This window comes from Dunckerocampus dactyliophorus, chromosome 1, assembly GCF_027744805.1.
Source record: "Dunckerocampus dactyliophorus isolate RoL2022-P2 chromosome 1, RoL_Ddac_1.1, whole genome shotgun sequence".
Taxonomy (NCBI): Eukaryota; Metazoa; Chordata; class Actinopteri; order Syngnathiformes; family Syngnathidae; genus Dunckerocampus; species Dunckerocampus dactyliophorus.
The window spans coordinates 21,506,087-21,526,132 of NC_072819.1; the positions used below are offsets into that span (position 1 = coordinate 21,506,087).

The 20,046-nt window shown below is 41.8% G+C and overlaps 1 protein-coding gene across 3 annotated transcripts in view; it reads right to left on the reverse strand.

Moving 5' to 3' along the window:
* Window positions 1-2,222: 2,222 nt before the first annotated feature.
* LOC129177709 (dnaJ homolog subfamily C member 16-like) overlaps window positions 2,223-20,046 on the reverse strand; it is a 29,585-nt gene continuing 11,761 nt past the window's right edge. For all 3 annotated transcript variants that reach the window (XM_054769127.1, XM_054769109.1, XM_054769119.1), the window contains exon 15: window positions 2,223-17,955. In XM_054769127.1, the coding sequence (XP_054625102.1) occupies window positions 17,493-17,955 (463 nt within the window). In that variant the 3' untranslated portion in view covers window positions 2,223-17,492. The remainder of the gene's footprint in view (window positions 17,956-20,046) is intronic.

Sequence of the window (20,046 nt, forward strand, 5' to 3'; positions counted from 1 at the left end):
ATTTTTGTGAATTTACAGTTCGCTTTCAACAATCGAACATTGTCGAACATAATTACAAACAATATGTAACATATTTAATCAAAGTTGATTAATCATGTCTGGCACTATCACCTTTTATTACCACTGTTCTTGGTGACAGTATGGATAGTTACAGTGGTGTGAAAAAGTGTTTGCCCCCTTCCTGATTTCTTATTTTTTTGCATAGTAGGTCCCCTTTTTTGCATATTTTTTTTGTTTGTCACATTTAAATGTTTCAGATCATCTGGCTTAAAAGTAATGCCACATTTCAGAATAAGAACGTCATACCAACAGCAAAATATGGTGGTGGTAGTGTGATGGCCTGGTGCTGCTTTGCTGCTTCATGACCTGGAAGACTTGCTGTGATAAAGGGAACCATGAATTCTTCTGTTTACCAAAAAATCCTGAAGGAGAATGTCCGGCCATCTGTTGGTGACCTCAAGCTGAAACCAACTTGGGTTCTACAGCAGGACAATGATCCAAAACACACCAGCAAGTCCACCTCTGAATGGCTGAAGAAAAACAAAATGAAGACTTTGGAGTGGCCTAGTCAAAGTCCTGACCTGAATCCGATTGAGATGCTGTGGCATGACCTTAAAAAAGGTGGTTGATGTTCGAAAACCCTCTAATGTGACTAAATTACAACAATTCTGCAAAGATGAGTGGGCCAAAATTCCTCCACAGCGCTGTAAGAGACTCATTGCAAGTCATCGCAAATGCTTGATTGCAGTTGTTGCTGTTAAGGGTGGACCCACCAGTTATTAGGTTTAGGGGGCAATCACTTTTTCATATGGGGCCATGTAGTTTTTTTTTTTTCTCCCTTTAATAATAAAAAGTTTCATTCAAAAACTGCATTTTGTGTTTAGTTGTGTTGTAATTGACTAATATTTAAATTTGTTTGATGATCGGAAACTTTTAAATGTGACAAACATGTATTAAAATAAGAAATGAGGAAGGGGGCAAACAGTTTTTAATACCACTGTATGTTTCTCGGCATGTTATGAGCATGAGACCAGTAAACGGCTCAAGTTGGAAGGTGCACTGGACACAACAGATAGCTTATGCAGACAAAGGAAAATAAAGACAAAGGAAAAAGGAAAAAAAAGAAGTCTCAAACATGAAAAAACAATAACAAATAAGTAAATAAGAAATAAATATACATAAATAAGAAGGTAAATAATAAATAAAATAAAAAATGAAAATAAAAAGCATTGTATAATGTATAAATAAATGTTTGCTATAAGCAATAGCTTATTAATTAATGATAAATGGCATTGTTAAAATTGGCATACATGCGTCTGCTGTTGAAATGAATGAATAATTAATAATTTGTAGATTTAAATATTTAAGTTGCTGCCGTTGTATTCCTGCTGTTGTGGTGGAAACTTTGCAATTCCACATCTTCTTGTTCAGCAGTTCTTTGCACTGTAGTGTTGTTGTCAAATGTTGATTAATCTCATGCAAATCAAACTAATCCTAAATAATTCTTATGTATTTCATTTCAGGAAGGCACTTGGTTGTGGACTGATGGTACAATGTTTTTTGACATTCCGTGGGGACGAGGGCAGCCTGACAATTGGTATAATGGAGAAAACTGCATGGAGATTCACTGGCAGGGTAAAAAAAAAAAAATGTGACCTTGATGGTGTTTTGTCCTGAAAATGTTGTCTTTAAATTTGTAGAATTATACTCCTGATGTATTATTATTACCTACCCCTGATTCTGTAATTATCACTGAAGCATTTTGCAGACAGTAAATGCTTTCTTCTTTCACTTGGCAGGTCGGTTCAATGATGCTGCGTGCGACCAAATGAAGCCTTTTATTTGCGAAAAGGATACTGACTTTTAGGGGATCTCCTCCACATCTTCATGTAATGTCGATCTTCCCTCAGCATGTCAAGCCTCGATGACATGATTGCTGAATTATCTACTCACAGCTCTTCCTGCTGCTTGAATAACTAAATAATCAATGAACTTGCAAAACAATATTGTCTGTCAGTTTAATCAGTTTCCCTGTTCATCATAAGAACTGCATCATCATCATCATCATTTAACCCTAAAGAGGTTCTTTAAATGTCCTCGCTCATTTGTCTATAATGACAAAAAATGTCAGTTTCACAAAAACTGCTGTAAAAATACTATATGTTAATATTATGTCCCATTTAAATGAGTCAGTTTCTTAAATGAGTTAGTTTCTTAAAAATACCTTGCTCTGAAATAAAAATAAATAAATAAATACACATGCATACATACATATATATATATACGAGGTGTCCCAAAATAACACACTTGAAATAATTGTAAAGTAGGTGTTTATTATGTTTCGTTCCATTTCCAAAATGTAATATAATTTACAAACATAATTTTAGTGTTTTGTCAACGCCTGTTCTCCAAAATGATGTTCGTTCTGGTCCAGCCACCGCTGACAACGAGAAGCAATGGAATCGCACACATCATGAAACAATTCCCTTGGTATTGGTGTCATACACCCAAAAAGCAGTGCAGATATTTTTGGTTGATTTAATTCAACAATTGTAAAATGTGTATTTTTCTCATATATACTGTGAAAATGTAAAAAAAAGAATACTATGCAGTCGGGTTAGCATTCAGAATCACGAGAGCTGTTGTGCCAAGATTGTTTTGAGCAAGGAGGCTACAGAACAGGAGGGCCGACTCGGCATCCACTTCCGTATTATGTCCTGCACGGGTTTGGCCGCCATGATGGGGAGCAGAATCCAGAAACACTGCATTGAAAACACGTCCTCAGCACACTACTTAGCCATTAATCGCTCTAATAGATGCTCCAAAAGACCAGATTTGTCATTTTTCAATAGCTAAATTTAATCTAATTTCCTAAGGCAGGCACCATAAAACACATACATTTACAAATGACACCACACATAAAACATCATAAAACCATAAAAAAGATAAAACAAAAATACATTTACAGACAACATTACACCTGTATAACTGTATAGACCAGTTACAGTAAACATAAAACAAATTGTTAAGCAATATAAACAATTATCAGCTTGGAATGGACATTACCCGTGAGCACACGACTGGTTTGCCTTTAACCACCGTTTTTAGTGTATTCTTCTGTATAAAAACCTGTAATGGTGGAGGGGCGAGTGCATTCAGAACCTTATAGACAAGACAGACATGTAAGAACATTTGATAATTGTCCAAGTCTAACATATTATACTTACCAAGATTACTACAATAATGAAACTGAAGAGGCTTTCTATCTAAAACTTCCAATGTTTTCTTGAAGAGAGACTTGATAGGTTTTAGTGTGTTCTCTTTGGCATGTGACCAAGTTGTATAGCAATAGGTTATATGAGTGAAAATCTTTGCTTGCATATACGTTTTTGCTGATTCAAACGTCAGAAAAGGTCTTACATGATTGAAATTTGGCAAGTTAAATTTGATTGTATTTCTGACTTTTTCAACATGTTGCTTAAATGTTAGGTGTGAGTCAAAGACCACGCCGAGATACTTAAATTGGTCCACCACATCTAAACTTTCACCATTCACTAAAACAGATGCTTGTTGGACATCAGCCTTGTGTCGTGAAAAAAACATACAAGCAGTTTTCTTTGTATTAAGATGTAACCAAAAATTTTGGAGCTAATGGGACACTGGCACCATGGCTCCAGAAAGTATTGCAGCAGCTTCTTGTTCAGTGTTTTAGTGTACAACACTGAGTACTGTATGTTTACATGCAGTCAATATTCGGGTTAAGGTAAATATTCCATTTTGTGAAACACTCGGAACAACTCGTTTACATGCGTGACGAAACAGGGTTATTCCTGTATACATGGTAATTGTAATCAATCAGGATATCCCAATCAAAACAGCGGCACACGGAGGTCTCGACGCATGAAGGACGTCATGATGAAATGCGTGTCATTTCCACTTCTTCTTTCTGTATCCAAAACAACAACAATACCAGCACGGCGGTTCATGAACAGCCCGGGTCAGGTGCTTCAGCAATTCCACCAGCCATCCATGCTCGATAGGACTCCTTCTTCAGCTTGACGGCAGCCCTGACCTCTGGTGTTCTCCATCGGGTTCTGGGCTTGTCGCCACGACCACGTTGTGGCCGCAGCTCCAATTGACTGCCTCAGCAATGGAGGCACGGAATACAGCCTATTAGGACTCAATATCCGCATCCTCCCACGGGACACAGGCGAAGCTCTGCCAGAGGTGAGAGTTGAAGACTCGACGAACTGGAGACTTTGCCAGACGTTCCCAGCGCACCCTCATTACACGTTTGGGTCTCTCAGGTCTGTCCGGCATCCTCCTCCGCCATCTAATACAACTCATCACTAGGTGGTGATCAGTTGACAGCTCAGCCCCTCTCTTCACACGTGTGTCCAGAACATGCGGACGCAGGTCTGATGATACAACTACAAAGTCGATCATAGACCTGCAGCCTAGTGTGTCCTGGTGCCAACTGCACTTGTGGACATCCTTATGTTCAAACATGGTGTTTGTGAACAATGTTTGTGGACAAATTGTGGTTTGCACAGAAGTCCAAAAAACATCACACTGCGCGGGTTCAGATCGGGGAGGCCGTTCCTCCCAATCACGCCCCACCAGGTCACACTGTCATTGCCTACATGTGCGTTGAAGTCTCCCAATAGAACTATGGAGTCACCAGTTGAGGTGCTCTCCAGCACCCCTCTGAGAAGGCTGGGTATTCTGAACTGCCGTTTGACGCGTACGCACAAATGACAGACAGGACCCTTACCTCAACCCAAAGGCGTAGGGAAATGACCCTCTCGTTCACCGGCGATGACTACAACACAGATGCACCGAGCCGGGGGGCTATTAATAAGCCCACACCAGCTCGCCACCTCTCCCCTGCAACAACTCCAGAGTAGAACAAGGTCCAGCCCCTCCCGAGGGGTTTGGTTCCAGAACCCAAACTGTGGGTCGAGGTGAGTCCGACTATATCTAGTCGGAATGTGTCAACCTCTCGCACAAGTTCGGGCTCCTTCCCCACCAGAGAAGTGACATTCCATGTCCCAAGAACCAAATTTGGCCCACATTGCACCAGACCCTTATGCTACGGGGGGGAGGTCCCGTGTGGCTTCTTTGGGCCGGGCCCGGTCGGGCACCACCGGTGAAGGCCCAACCACACGCTCGCCTGCGAGCCCCTTCCCCCACGTCCGGGCAAGGTGCGGTCCCTCTTGCGTTTATTTAAGGTCTTCTGAATCACTCTTGGTCTGGCCCATCACCTAGGACCTGTTTGCCTTGGGAGACGCAACCAGGGGCACATAGCCCCAGACAACATAGCTCCTAGGATCACTAGGGCACTCAAACCCCTCCACCACGATAAGGTGGTGAATCATGGAGGAGAAGTTACAGAAGTAAAATTTTTATTTGCAGTTGTTCCCATTGCTCGTGTCAGTGTGTTGCATTGTCCTAAATCAGAATTTGAGTGTTTAATGTAGACATTGCTAGCCCAGGTAACTTTGATGGTAGCCCAGGTATCTGAGATTGTGACTCCAACAGTTGTGGCGGTTGCTTAGTGTGCTGTGGTTGTGACCTAGGTAGTTGTGATGGTAGCCCAGGTTGTAGCCATGGTAGCCGTAGTAATAGCCCAGTCTGTAGCCCATGTAGCTGTGATGGGGGCCCAGATAGCCCAGGCTGGAGCTTAGGTAGCCACAATGGTGGTCCAGATAGCAGTGGTTATAGGCCAAGTTGTAGCTCTGGTAGCCATGATGGAAAGCTGTAATTGGCTGTAGTCCTGTTAGCCATGGTGGTAGCCTGGTAAACTACATCAGTAGCTGAGGCATCTGTAGTTGTTGGCCAGGCTGTAGCCCAGGTACCCATAATGGTAGCCCAGATTTATAACACTGCTTGTTGTAAATAAACAGGACATTGGACGAGACTTAAAAGGAATATTGCGCTGGACACCCACACAATATAGCTTAAAGCTAATTTGTTTCCCTGGGTGAGTAGTTGAATTAATGAGAAGTCAACTAAAAGATAATTAAAGATAATTTAGATAAAGATAATTTAGATTATGATCAAATGTATGAACAATGCCATTACTGAAATAATTGTTGCATTGTGTAAATACTTCCAGTTAAATATCCATATAATATAAGTACTTTTAAATCAAATGTAAAAAATGTGACGATATTTCTCGATTAAATGGATAAAACTATGTTGCGGGAAGACGGCAGCCAGAAGTCTATCAGAGTGTGACACGTAATATTGAAGTGCCATTGCGCCAGGCAGGATTGAAACTGCACATTAAGTGCTTTAGGCACACTATAATTCTTGCAATCCTACCTGCACTCCGCGTTTCCAGCATCACTAGTTCGCGGCATGTGACTGTTTTTTTCCATTGGAGTTCTTTTTTATTTTTTTCCCTTGACTGGGAAGGACGTGTATGGCAGGAGCTCTGTTGAAAATATTGGAAATTTTAACTATTTTGGTGCTTTCCTGACTACACTTCATGAACACAAGATCAGCACTGCTTGCTGAATCCTCCAACTTTAACTTGGATAGGCGAAAGGTACAGATTCCTTGAAATAAACTAGTTACAAGTGTCGATACCTGCTAGCAAGTCAAGCTAAGAGGTCGACTAGCGACAATTCCAAACACAAAGCAAAAAGATACTTACTCTGGATTTCCTGATAAAAAAAAAACAACTCCAGGATTTGAAGAGGACTCGGACAAAAAAAACACTCCAAGACTCTTAAGTCAAGATATTATCAAGAGCATGACACAAAACTTCGATAAAGTCGTGGATAAAAAAACAACTCCAGAATTTGATGATTTTTGCAAGACACCAGCGATTACTCTAGCACAAATAATGGGAGCAATTGAGAATCTGCTTTCAATAGCAAAGAAACATTTTACTTCATATACAACTATATATTGATTCTGGAAACCGAAATTCAATCTGAATACAGTAGCCTCTATGAAGTCATACTGGATGTCAGTAATGGTGTCACAAACATTATGGAAGAAAATAGAGCACAGAGCAAGTCTATCAAAGCACTAAGAAAAGAAGTCAAGGAGTTGCAAGATGAAAATGCAGGCAATCGGCGGACAAAACACTGGCAACCATCGTACATGTAGCCAGAGTGTTGCTGAATTGGTAGCCCTAACTGAAGCGTGTAAACTCATGAAAAGCAGGAAGGTAACCATCTACATTGATAGTCAATATGCATACGCACCTGTACACACATTTGCGCAATATTGGAACATTAAGAGGCATGATTACATCAACAGGCAAGCCAGTTCCGCATGCTCAACTATTACAAGATTTATTGGATGCAGTTCAGCTACCACAAAAGGTTGCTTTTTGCAAATGTGTAGAACATACAAATGGCACTGATGACATCACAAAAGGTAAATGCATTTGCAGACAAGATGGCTAAAGCAGCTGCTGGCAACGAAATAACTGTATTAACAGTAGAGCAAAAACACCTAGATGATGATATTTTCAAAGACATGCAACCTCAAAGTCTGTCGTCTGAAATTGAAATTTGGAAAAGACAAGGGGCTACACTAAAAGACGGCATCTACTGTATTGAGACCAAAACTCGAAGCCTATTTTACCCAAAAATTTATATAAATGGGCGGCTATTTTGAGCCATGATGTGTCACATGTGTCAACAGGAGGGATGGTTAGTCATATACATCAATATTTTACTACCTATGGCTTTAATTCTTATTCAAAACATTTTTGTAGAGCCTGCCTAACATGCGCAAAGCACAATCCGCAAGGCAATTTGCGCCCACGACGTGGTCATTTTCCAACACCACAATACCTTATCCAAGTAAAACATATGGACTTCTTAGAGCTAAACAAAAGCGAGGGAAAGAAATTTTGTTTGGTCATCATACTGTAGATGCTTTTTCTAAATGGATAGAAGTCTTTCCAACAAAACATCCTGATGCTTTGACAGTGGCAAAAGCACTGTGTAAAGATATCATACCACAATATGGTATACCTGAAATGATTTATAGAGACAATGGCTCCCATTTTGTAAACAAGATAATACAGAAAATAGGAACAATGTTCCTTATCAACCTGAAAAATCATTGTGCTTACCACCCTCAAAGCGCAGGACTAGTGAAACGAATGAACGGCACAATAAAATATAGACTCAAAAAGTGTGTGGAGGAAACAGGGAGACCATGGACGCAATGTCTTGATTTCGTTAAAGTATACATCAATATAACTGCTTCAAATGGACTAACACCATACGAAACCTTATTTGGAAGACTATATAAACTACCGTACTTCAAAAGCCAATGGGAAACTAATGATGACTCTAATCTCGCCGACTATATGAGGCGCTTATTGGAAAGACAAAATAATATATGTGCAACTGCTGAGGATTCTTCTGTCTCCCAGCTGGAAACCCAGTTAGTTCATCCAGGCGATTGGGTCCTCTCAAAAGCATAAAAAAGAAGCACTGGCATTCACCCAAGTGGGAAGGACCGTTTCAAGTACTGTTGACCACACCTACTGCACTAAAAATAGCTGAAAGATTAACCTGGATACATTTAACATTGTAAAAAAGGGCCCCGACGGGAAAGGTGAGCAAAGTTCTGACATCAAGGTGGGTGCAGACATATAGAGTCTGAAGATACCTGACGGTCAGTGAAGAAATTACAAGACACCAATCCTACTAGAGGCGGGAATTCCTAAGGTTTTCTGCGAAATGACGGTAATAAGAGCAAAGTATTTTGTAGGGCGATGGATAACTATTATGTTCATAATGGACATAGGGCTGCTTGTATGGGATCAGACTAATAACCTCAAAAATCCAGACACAGTTGCCACCAATGTAACCCCACTGACAGATAGGCCAAAGTGAAGCACATCAAAGACAGTACATACACCATGGATTATTAGTTGGGCCTATAACAATTCCATCCAAATGACTATTGGTCCAAACACAACCACAGTGGTTAGGAGATAAGATCCTATATACACTGATGCCATTGGTGTTCCCCATGGAGTGCCTGATGAAAATAAATTAGTAAATCAAATTGCGGCAGGATGGGAATCCATTTTTCCATGGATCACCATCAACAAAACATAGACAGAATAAACTACATCCACTACAATGTTCAAAAATTGGGTAACTGGACACAGTATGGATTTGAGGCTGTCAGAGATCATCTCAAAGCTACATTCTGATGCCTTACGAAAATAGGATTGTGGTGGACATGTTGTTAACAAAGGGAGGAGATGTGTGTGCAATGTTTGGTGAACGGTGCTGTACCTTCATTCGTAACAACACTGCTGCTGATGGCAGCCTGACTCAGGCGATTGAAGGCCTCCGCACCCTGAATGGTAAGATGAAGGAACACTCTGGGGTGGATACCTCATTGTGGGACAGTTGGCTCAACACGTTTGGCAAGTACAAATCCTTGGTGTCATCTCTATTGTTATCAATTGCTGTTTTTGCAGCCATTCTGACCTTGTGTGGATGTTGTGTTATTCCCTGTGTGTGTGTGGTCTATTCAACAAATTAATAAATGCAGCTATTCTACCCATGGAAACTAAAATGGCACACATGTATTTGTTGTTGGATCCGGAAGGGAACGAAAGAGAGAGATGGAGACAGCTATAGACATGGAGGATGACCTTCACATGCCTGATCGGTTTCCAGACCAGGTGACTATGAGTACAAGTCACATTTGATGTTTGTTTTCATAAAAAATGATTTCTTGACTGAAAATTTGAAAGGAAAGGGTTATAGAATGATATGAGAATTTGAGCAAATACATGATAAACAGGAGAGAAATGTATATACATGTTATCATATATTCGCTTAAAGAATGTATCTTCCTTTGTTTGAACTGCTATAACCTCTGTGTGTGTGCACTAAGTAAGGTGATTCCTGCAGCCATAAAGAAGAAGAAACAGGAACTGCTAAAGCACAGAGATGCTTGGAATGTTCCGGTGTAACTGTTGGATTTATGATGTACTTTCATCTTATACACACAGACACACAGTTGCTGTGTCATCCTGTCCACCTGAACTTTTGAACTTCCTGTTTCTGAGCCAGCTGCACGACAGCAGTTGCACACTCTTGATTGTTTGTTTGTGCGTAAACACACACACACGTAGAGAGTTATATAGAGAATGTGCTGACACGTTGCAGCTTGTGTGCTTCCCCCTCCTTAGAGCTGCAATGTGCTCTGTGTAACTAGGGAACGCCCTAACAGAATAAAAGGGAGGAGATGGCAGAGTTTACTCAGAGCGGGTGGAGGTTGTAAACTGAGTACATCTCTGTCCGTTCTCCTCACGAGTAAAAGCAATCTTGTTTGTTTTCTGTCTTCTGTTTGATTGTGCTTTGAATGTTTTAGGTTGCTTGAACCTTACAGGCACCCTTGCAGAAAACATTAAAAGGCCGCTTTGGATGGGAAAAAGTAGCACCGTAAGCACAATAAGTAAAATAAAAATAAAATACTGGAAGCTGGTACTGTAGCTCAAATTGAAATCTGAAGGATCATCAGATTTTGTGTAGCTTTGCTGGAAAATTAAAAACACTGAATGGCATAAATTTTACCCAGGATTTCTAAAGGGTACTTTTTTTTAGGATTCTTCAAAGTCTATGGGATAGTGAGTGCAAACAAATACGGTATGAACAATAAATCCTTTTATTTTTCACCAACAAAAGAATAAATGGTGGACAGATTCATTGTGCAATAGGTTGTAAGAACGTGTGATATTAATAAAAACTACAGCTTGAAATATTGATGAAGGGCATGCACTATACCTGTATAAACAAAAGTATTTGCCCTCATGATCTACAGGATAATGGAGTTAACTCGAAAAAATAGAAATGAAAAATGTGATCATTTCTTTCCAACTTTATTTGGCTACATCAAGCTACTTGTGGGTTTTGGTTGCTACATTGACATAAAAATTTGGACAATCACATAAAACAAGTGACAAAAAATGCTGAGGTTCATTCGTATAGTCACAACACAACAGTGCGGTACATAATATTGGAGGATCCATAGTAATCTTTAACTGAAGACAAAACATGCATTAACGTTCACAGTATTGTGCCAGTATGAATAGCACGTTTGTTCTCTGTCCACAAGGCCCCAGCAGCATAAAATACAGTACAGAACAAAAACATGCCTAGAAATGCAGAAAGGTCATGTCAGCACAGCCTTTTCAGTGAACAATACATCATCTTATAAAAAATGAGTACACCCCTCATAGTTAAGCAAACGTTTTATTATATCTTCTAAAAGGACAATCCTATAGAAATTAGACTTGGATATGCAGTCGCCCCTTATTTATAGCGGTTATATTATATTATATTATATTATATTATATTATATTATATTAGTAAACAACATTTTCGTAGTTAGAGCATAGAAAACCTGTTTAAGACTTTCTAAAGATGTTTTTTAACATTACTAGAGGAAAGGCAAGTTTATTTATAGAGCACAATTCATACACAAGGTAATTCAAAGTGCTTTTATTGTTTTCAGCATGGATTAGAACATGTCATAATCGAGGATTGTTGCACATCTTCTGGAAGGCTTTTCCAGATTTTGGCAGCATAAAACTGAACGCAGACTCACTGTGTTTAGTCCTGACTCTGGGCACCCGCAGGAGACCACCCCCTGAGGTTCTCAGAGCCCAAGATGGTTTATGTGGCTCTAACATGTCAGAGATGTACTTTGGCGCAAGACCATGAAAAGACCACAAGCAGACCTGTTTTAAAGTCTATTCTCTGATCGACAGGAAGCCAGTGCAGTGACAGAGTACTGGACTCATATGCTCATATTTCTTGGTTTTAGTTAGGACTCGAGCAGCAGCATTCTGGATGTACTGCAGCTGTTTTACAGCTCATTTACAGAGCCCAGTGAGAAGGCTGTTACAGTTGTCTAGCCTGCTGGAGACAAAGGCATGGATTAGTCTCTCTACATCTGGCTTAGACACTATTCCCTTGATTTTGGCAATGTTTTTTAGGTGGTAAAAAGCTGATTATTTTATTGATTTAATGTGGCTGTTTCAGTTCAGGTCTGAGTCCATTACCCCCAGATTTCTAACCTGATGATTATGTTTTAGAGAAAGCGTCTCAAGGTTATGGTTTAATTTATTTCAAACATGCATACAGTTTACACTGAATGCTTCATTTTACAATTCACAATTCCACATGTCCGAAAAGGAGTAGGAAGAATCAGAGTTTATTTAATCCTACCCCCTCTCCGTATCACATCAATTGCTAATATATATTATTATTATTATTTTTATATAACAAAACAAACAAACAAAATCTTTCTTTTTCCCCTGTTGATATCCAGAACCACTTCTTGCTGTCTTTAGTGTTGTACTGTGAGTGTCAATGAATGTAGATACATGGGTCCCCAATTTTAGTGTTGAACAGGCCCTTGCAACGATGATATCAAAGTCAAATTATATTTAATATAATCCTTTTAACTGCATGGTTCTTCCTTTGTCAGGTTGTATCCTCTATTTTCCTTGTTATGGTAATATGATGTTTAATATGTATCCAGATCGCTGGTATCTTTGACAACAAGCACTCTTGCTTGTTTTCCTGGACCTCCACTTAGCTTGATGAAGATTTTACCGTTGGTGCTCCAAATGCTTTGTATCTTTCCCTGCTTCCTCAAGTCTCGCGCTTTCTTGGCGATGTCAGGGTGCCGTTTTGTCAGATGCTCATTCATATAGACGTTTGTGCCTTTCAGCTTTTTTCCCTGTTTCAGCAGTGCAGTTTTGAATTCCCTGTTGATGAATTTAACAATGATGACAGGTGTTGTTTCTGGTGTCAATGGTGTTGATATCTACATCCTTTGATTGTAGGAATTTCATTTTTGCTTTGTTGAAGGAACATCCATTTAATCTGGTTCTCCTCTGTTTTGGGTTGGCCTATCTTTTGACCTGGGTGTAATTCGGAGCCTTGTGAGGATACTTTTCTTCATTCGTGCATTCTGATCCATATCATCAATTATATTTCTCATTTGCTCAGTGATATTTTCCTTTGCTTCTTTCTTTTCCTCAAGAGTGGTGCGCAAGGCAGCATTATCCTTCAATAGTGCCTTAATATCATCCTGTAGAACCTTGATATCATTGCATAATGCTCTGTTCTATTGGGTTTTTAACCTTAAGAGCAATGCACAAGGCAGCATTTTCATCTTGTAACTCCTCGATTTCTTCTCTTAGCACCTTGGTATCCTTGCTCAGTGCTCTGTTTTTCTCCATAAGATTTATGACATCACCATAGACCCCAATTATCATTTCGATGAGGCTTTTGTTCTGAAATAAAATCTGTGATTGTAGACATTTAAAATCATGCCTAATTCAGCCGTGGTTGTGTGTGTCGCATGGACGTGGTTCCTGCTGGTCTGGTGGCGGTCGTGTCTGCCATAGGGAGTGTGGCTGGTCCATGGTGTTTGGCAGTTGGGGGGTGGCATTGTGGACCCTGCCTCTGGTGGGGCTCTGGTGTTGGGAGTGCTGAGTGTACCTTCTCTGGGAGGGTGGGCGGGCCGGACTGGGTGTCCTGGCGGGTAGGGCCTGTGGTGTGTCCTGCGGCCCGTAACTTGCTCGAGCCTGTGCTGTGTGAGTGGTTTGTCAGTCATGTGTCCTCGGTCCCCCCCGCTCGGTTTGGGCGGTGTTGGGGGATGGGCATGTGGGTCCCTCGTCCTTCCTGTTCCACTGCACCAGTTCACATATAGGACTTTGGGGGGTGGTCTACGGTCGGGAGTGGCGTGGAGTGGAGTTGCCTTGCGGAGGCTCCTTTGCCCCTGGCATGCCTCTGACTCTGTCGCCCCTCAATTTTAATTGCACAATAGACACTTAGGGTTTGGGGGGGCTGGGCAGGTGAGCGGTCCACCTTACTTCAGCTGTCCCCCAATTTCAATTGCATCGTTAGCTGTCATCCACATACATCCCTATCACATACATGCACACAAATACACCCCTCAGGGACACAGAAAGCTGCCCTTCAAAGCTGTCCTCTTTTATTTATTTATATTTTTAATTGCATAATAGACACAATCCCATTTTATCAAATACACGGGTGGAGTGGGCTGGATTGGGGTATCGCCTGCCTATTCCACAGTGCCTGTCCGCTGAGCGGGTTCGGGGATGTGGCTGTGGACTTGTCCGCTGGCCGTCGCGGCGCTGTGGCTCGCCTGGGGTGGCCTAGCTTGTGGGGTGTTTTTGTCTGGCTGATGCCGCGGCTTGCAGTGCTTCACTTGGTCTGACCTGGGCTGTGGGCACTTCTGCACGTTTAGGGGGAATTCGTCAGTCTCCGGGGGGCAGTGCCCATGCTACTGGTGGCCTGCATGCCGTGGTAGTTTGGGGTTGCTGTGCTGTGGTGGCTTCTGGGGGAGCCCCGGGCTGTCTGGTGGGTTGGGGCTTGGTCCTACTCATGGGGACCATAGGCCCTGGTGAGGGGCAGGGGGTGGGGAGCGTGTGACCTGAGGCTGGGTCTGCCTGTGGGGTGGTGCTCTGCCGGGCGCTTGGGCGTTTGTTGCTGCCGGTCTTTGTGCTTTGCTGGGCCGCTGTCTGCATGTGCGCCGTCGGTTCTGGGGGCGGGTGGGTGGTCCGGCTTCCGGTGGCTGGCGGGGTGCGGTGGCTGGTCTGCTGCTGGTCTCGCCTTCTCCGTTCCCTGGGGGTCGGGGGTGGGGGCGTGGGGGGCGTTTCCGCCAGTCCCCCACGGGGGCGTCTCTGGGCCTGCTAGTGTGTGGCCCCCGGTGCCCGTCTGTCCTTGTGGGGTGTGATCTCTCGTCGGTCTCAGGGGTTCGTTGTCCTCCGGCCTGCCCGCGCCCTGTTTATTGTTGGGATTGCCTCCCTGCGGCCCCTTCCTGGTCTTCCCGGGAGGGAGGGCTCTGTGGGCTGGCTCTTGGGGAGCTGGTCTTTGTGCTGCCTGCCCCTGTGGCCCCGGTGGCTTTCTGATGGTGGGGGTTCGGCCTGGCTGTGTGGGGCGGAGCTTGCTGGGTGGTGAGAGGCAGTCCCTCTCCTTTCATGCATTCTCAGTGACAATTACACACTCACACATTCGCGCACCTTTATGTACATAAAGACTTGCACACATACAAAGATACCTGTACACACGTACATATGCACACTCACAGTACATATGTACTTCCCCACATAACTCACTAAGTTAACCAAGGTGTTTTTATGTTGTTGGTTTTATTGCAGTGACGGTGATCTCGGCAATATGATTATATTTTTTAAAATTGTGTGCATTACAGTTATTGTCATTCTGATCACTACCATAGTTAATAATTTCATTACGACTATTATTACTAATATGTATGACTGTTTCAATACAGTGTTATCATTGTGGTTGTTGATATTATTTTGTCCTTTCCGTCAGGGTGTTCATAGTGGTCACAGACATTTGCTGATGTAGTCCTGTTTGTTTCTGTTGTTTTGTTATTGTTGTTGCAATTGTTGTTGTTGTTGCTGTTGTCCTTGTCTCTCTCTTTTTTGTCCCCCTATTATTCTCACACTTCCCTCTGCTTTCTTTTTTCTTCTTCCCAATCCCCTCCTGCTCCGATCCGGCCGCTCCAAATTTGAATAACAACAAAACATAAAAGTCAAATAAATTCTGTATAACAGGGGAAGTGTATTGCACACTTTTCCCTGGCAAAGCTAATCTGTTGAGCACTTAGGCATTTAGATCAACAATACTATCTGCTCAAATGGCTGGACGGGACAAAAAATAAATAAATCATGCCTTATTTTTGAGTAATTTTGCTGTTTGTGATTGCAGACACCTAATTTCTTGCATTGTTTGTAATGCAGTACGCTCTTCAACAGTATCTCATTCATTTCCTTCTTCAAGGCTTGTAATAATATAAAATTTTTGCTCTCGAGAATATTTTCGATTTCTGGAACTGTAAGTAAGTACTATCCAATCTCCTACTTTGCCTTTCTTCCCTCTCGTTTCTCACTTTTCTTTTTGAAAAATGTATTTATTTATATATCTTGTAGCTACAAAGCACCGTCACTGGTCTGTGTGCTAAGGCAGGACCAAACCATTTCATGTACATAAATATAGGGGGTGGTTTGTCAATATTAATGTTTACTTTTTGTCAATGTGGATTTAACTTTTACTGCGAAAAACAAAGAGATTGTTTTTGATTGTTTTATGGATTGTTTTATGGGTGTATTAGAAAAGAAAAATCTCAACCTAGATCATATTTTAATTTGTATCTATATTTTGGGCGATTTACGGCGCCCCTGACTGAGAGTGCAAATATATGTCAATTTTATTTAGTTTTACAGTTGTTAAAATGCTATAGGGCAGGGGTCACCACCGTTTTTCCTTGTGAGAGCTACTTTTACAAAATGAAAATGGCCATGAGCTACTCATTTTTGTAACATTTATTTTCAGAGCTTATTTTAAACCCAAACAAAGCGAATATGCGTGTTTTACCAGAACATTAACAAAATGCTGGTGTCCACAACTCACATTTTGTATTTCAGAATGCATTTCTTTCTACTGTTCTTTCATTATTAACTGTAAACCTGAATGAAAAGCAGACTTGCGGGCACCTCGTGTGGTCGTGGGGGGCTACCTGGTGCCCGCGGGCACCACGTTGGTGACCCCTGCTATAGGGAATAGTATAATGCATTAACAGTAGGAAATAATGGCTAATAATGTAATTCAAATCATACAAAAAATCATACAAAAGCAAAATAAATGGTTGGACTTGTGTTTTTCCTTTTTTTTCTTGTGTTTTTCCTTTTTTTTCTGCATCACTTCCTGTTTAGACTTTTATTTTGTCAAGACCATTTCCTGTGTTCATGCATGTTTTTGGAATGTGGGAGGAAACCGGAGTACCCGGAGAAAACCCACGCACTTACAAGGAGAACATGCAAACTTCACACAGATTCCCAAGCGGAGAGAACTTGTCTTTCAATATTTTTTGACTAATAATAGGCCATAGTCAACAACAAAACAGTGATCAACTATTAATTAATTTTGAAAAACTAGGATAGAGAGAGCAATGTTCGAACTGCGATGTAGCGAGGGATGACTGTACATCAGAATAGTCCTTGTACAGCTTGCATAGCAGTATACCATAGATGGCAACACAAGAGAGGCCAGCTCACAGTGAACATGGCCAAATTGTGTCTCATACGCTGCTTCAATATCACAGTAAGTGCTGGATTTCATGTTTCCCTCAGTGAATCACAGCTGCCCAGTGCTGGCAGCACTAATTCAGCCCCAGACCATGACTACCACCACCATGCTTGACTGGAGGAAAAACACAATTATCTTGGTACTCACTTGCGTTGCCACCTATCAAGACAATAATGGCTGTGTGTCAAGTTATTCTATACTGATATACTAGCTGTAAACTGAATATTCTAAAGTATATCCAAGTTTACTTTCTCTAGTATTGTCGGTTGAGACAATATACAGTAATAAACAATGTACTCACTTTTATGAGATGCTGTACTCCGAACGTGCCCCTGTCTATTTACTGGGAGTGATCTTGTCAAGTCCTGGCCAGGCGGGGATATAGCAGCGAGGCAAGGTGCCTTCCATGAGCCTCTCCATCCACAACCCCAAGCGGTCTAGCTTGTGGTGGATCTGTAGGGTGGACGTGCTGCGAGAGCGGGTCGACTTGCGTGACGGGTAATCATTACGTGAAGCCGACCTTGACCGACGCACTGACGTAGTAGTCCCATTGTCCTCCATGGCCTTGTTGCCCAGGTCTTCCCCAGTGTAGACGGGCTTAAAGAGACAAAAGTACTTTTTGTGTCCGTTGAGTGCCAGCACGTAGCCGGTGTAGTCCATCTTGTAGTTGCCGCCGTTGCTGCCTGCATCATCCTCGCATGTGTCGATTTGCATGCTGTCCTGCACGCTTTCTAGCAGTGTACCCATCCACTCACTGTGCTTGTCTGTATTCAGGAAGGAGAAATGCAGTGTCACGCTCCTAAAAAAGAAACAAAAAACGGATGGAAAGACATTCGTCAAAGAACATTCTGTGCTGTTTACCATGCTCCCAAAATGAATAATACCCGTCTAAAACAAGTCCAACACGTATTTGTGTTTTTGATGTAATTTTACTACATTAATGTAACATTTCCTTATCTGTTGTACCACTAAATTAACCTTTGTCTGTTGCCAGGGGCATTTTTTTGTATTATTTTGCCTTTAAATACACTCGTGATTAAAATTTTAAGACCAGTTGAAAAATAGCAAGAATTTACTGTGCACTGTTGGCTATTAAAGAGGTTTTAAGTAGAGCTTCAAAATGCAAAAAGAAGAAATGGGACTGAAAAAAAAAACATTAAAGTGAAATAGACTGTTAAACAGCTGCTGAAAAGTTTAAGACCACAGCCTTTAAAGGCCAAAATCTTGGCAAAGATGTGGATTTTCTGTCAGGTATTCACAATGTCATGATCTCTTGATGGCAAAGACAAAAAAGTTTTCTCTCTTTGAATGCGGTCGGATTGTTGAGCCGCATAAGCAAGGGGTCTCGCAGCGCGCCATTGCTGCTGAGGGTGGTCGCAGTAAGACAATAAGACAGTGTGAGTGTTATGGAACAAAAAAGTCAACAGACACATAAAAAAAAAATCAGCAGCCCTGAGCCGGAGGATCCAGTTGTCTGTCAAGACACAGGATGAGCCTCGACTCAAATGAAGGTTGTTCCTGGTGCCAAGTGTGAGGAGGTTTTATTCTCTGATGGGACAAAATATAACGTTGACAGTCCTGATGGCTTCCAACGTTACTGGCATGACAATGAGATCCCACTTGAGATGTTTTCCACACGGCACAGTGGAGGGCGCGCCATCGTGAGCTGGTGTGCGTTTTCCTTCAATGGAACAGTGGAGCTTCAGGTTGTGCAGGGGTGTTAAACGGCAGTTGGCTATGTAGAGAAGACTTCAAGGCCCTTGTCTTGGGTTGCTCTGGGTTTTTCAACCGGACAACGCTGCAGTTCACAATCCCACCTGACAAAGGACTTCTTCCAGAGGAGTAAAGTCACTCTTTTGGACCATCCTGCGTGTTCCCCTGATCTAAATCCGATTGAGAACATTTGGGGATGGATGGCAAGGAGAGTTTGCAAAAATGGACATCAGTTCCAGACAATGGATGGCCTCCATTAGGCCCTCTTCATCAACTGGAGCAACTAGCCTCCTGGACCTCTCGGTCCATTTGGCAACACCCTGGCCAATTCGGCGCAAGACTTTCTGTATCCTGTAAAGTCCAGTCTTCAAAATAAAAGCACTCCAGCCAAATATAATATGGTTAGAACATCCTGTGTGTTCTGTCAAATTTGGCGTATTTGAGAATATTGTTAAAAATATGTCAACCACAATCCTTCACAGAGATGTGAGACGCCTCGTCATCTTGATACCCGTGGAGGAGCAAGTGTAAAGGAAGCTAGTGTGACCTCCTGGCGTTCAAGAACCAGGCGGCCAAGTGGGAGGTGTTCTGTCAAAGTTGGCGTATTTAATAATATTGTTAAAAATAGGTGTCACGTCTGTATGTATATTCATCAAAGAGTATGACAATTATGATGCTGAAAGTTAGGGATGAGCGAGTGCACCACTAACTCTATCTGTATCTGTTCACCCATCTAAATTACTTACATCCGCATTTGTACTCGGAATGGGCGAGGCATAAACCGAAAGTGGGTGTTGTTTAACCGGAAACGGGTGTGGCTTAAATCGGTACATTATTTTAAGTTTGAAATTGACATGGATTGATCAGAAGTTGCTATATTTACTGTTTATTATTCAGCTAATGGATATGTGTACTGCGATGTGTGTAAGTGATCTACAACACTTAGTTTTTAGCAGGGCTGTCAAAAATAGCGCATTAATGGCGATGACTAATTCTGACTAATTAATTCCATAAAATGTTGGTCCTTAGTATTTAACTAACAACTAACAGTGTGCATCTATAAACGTGAGTAACTTGGTTATTTCCCATTCATTCAATGCTAGACGCTGTTTGGCACCGTGGTATTGTATTGTGTTGTGTTCTTTAAGCACCCAGATGCTGAGCTGGTCACTAACTG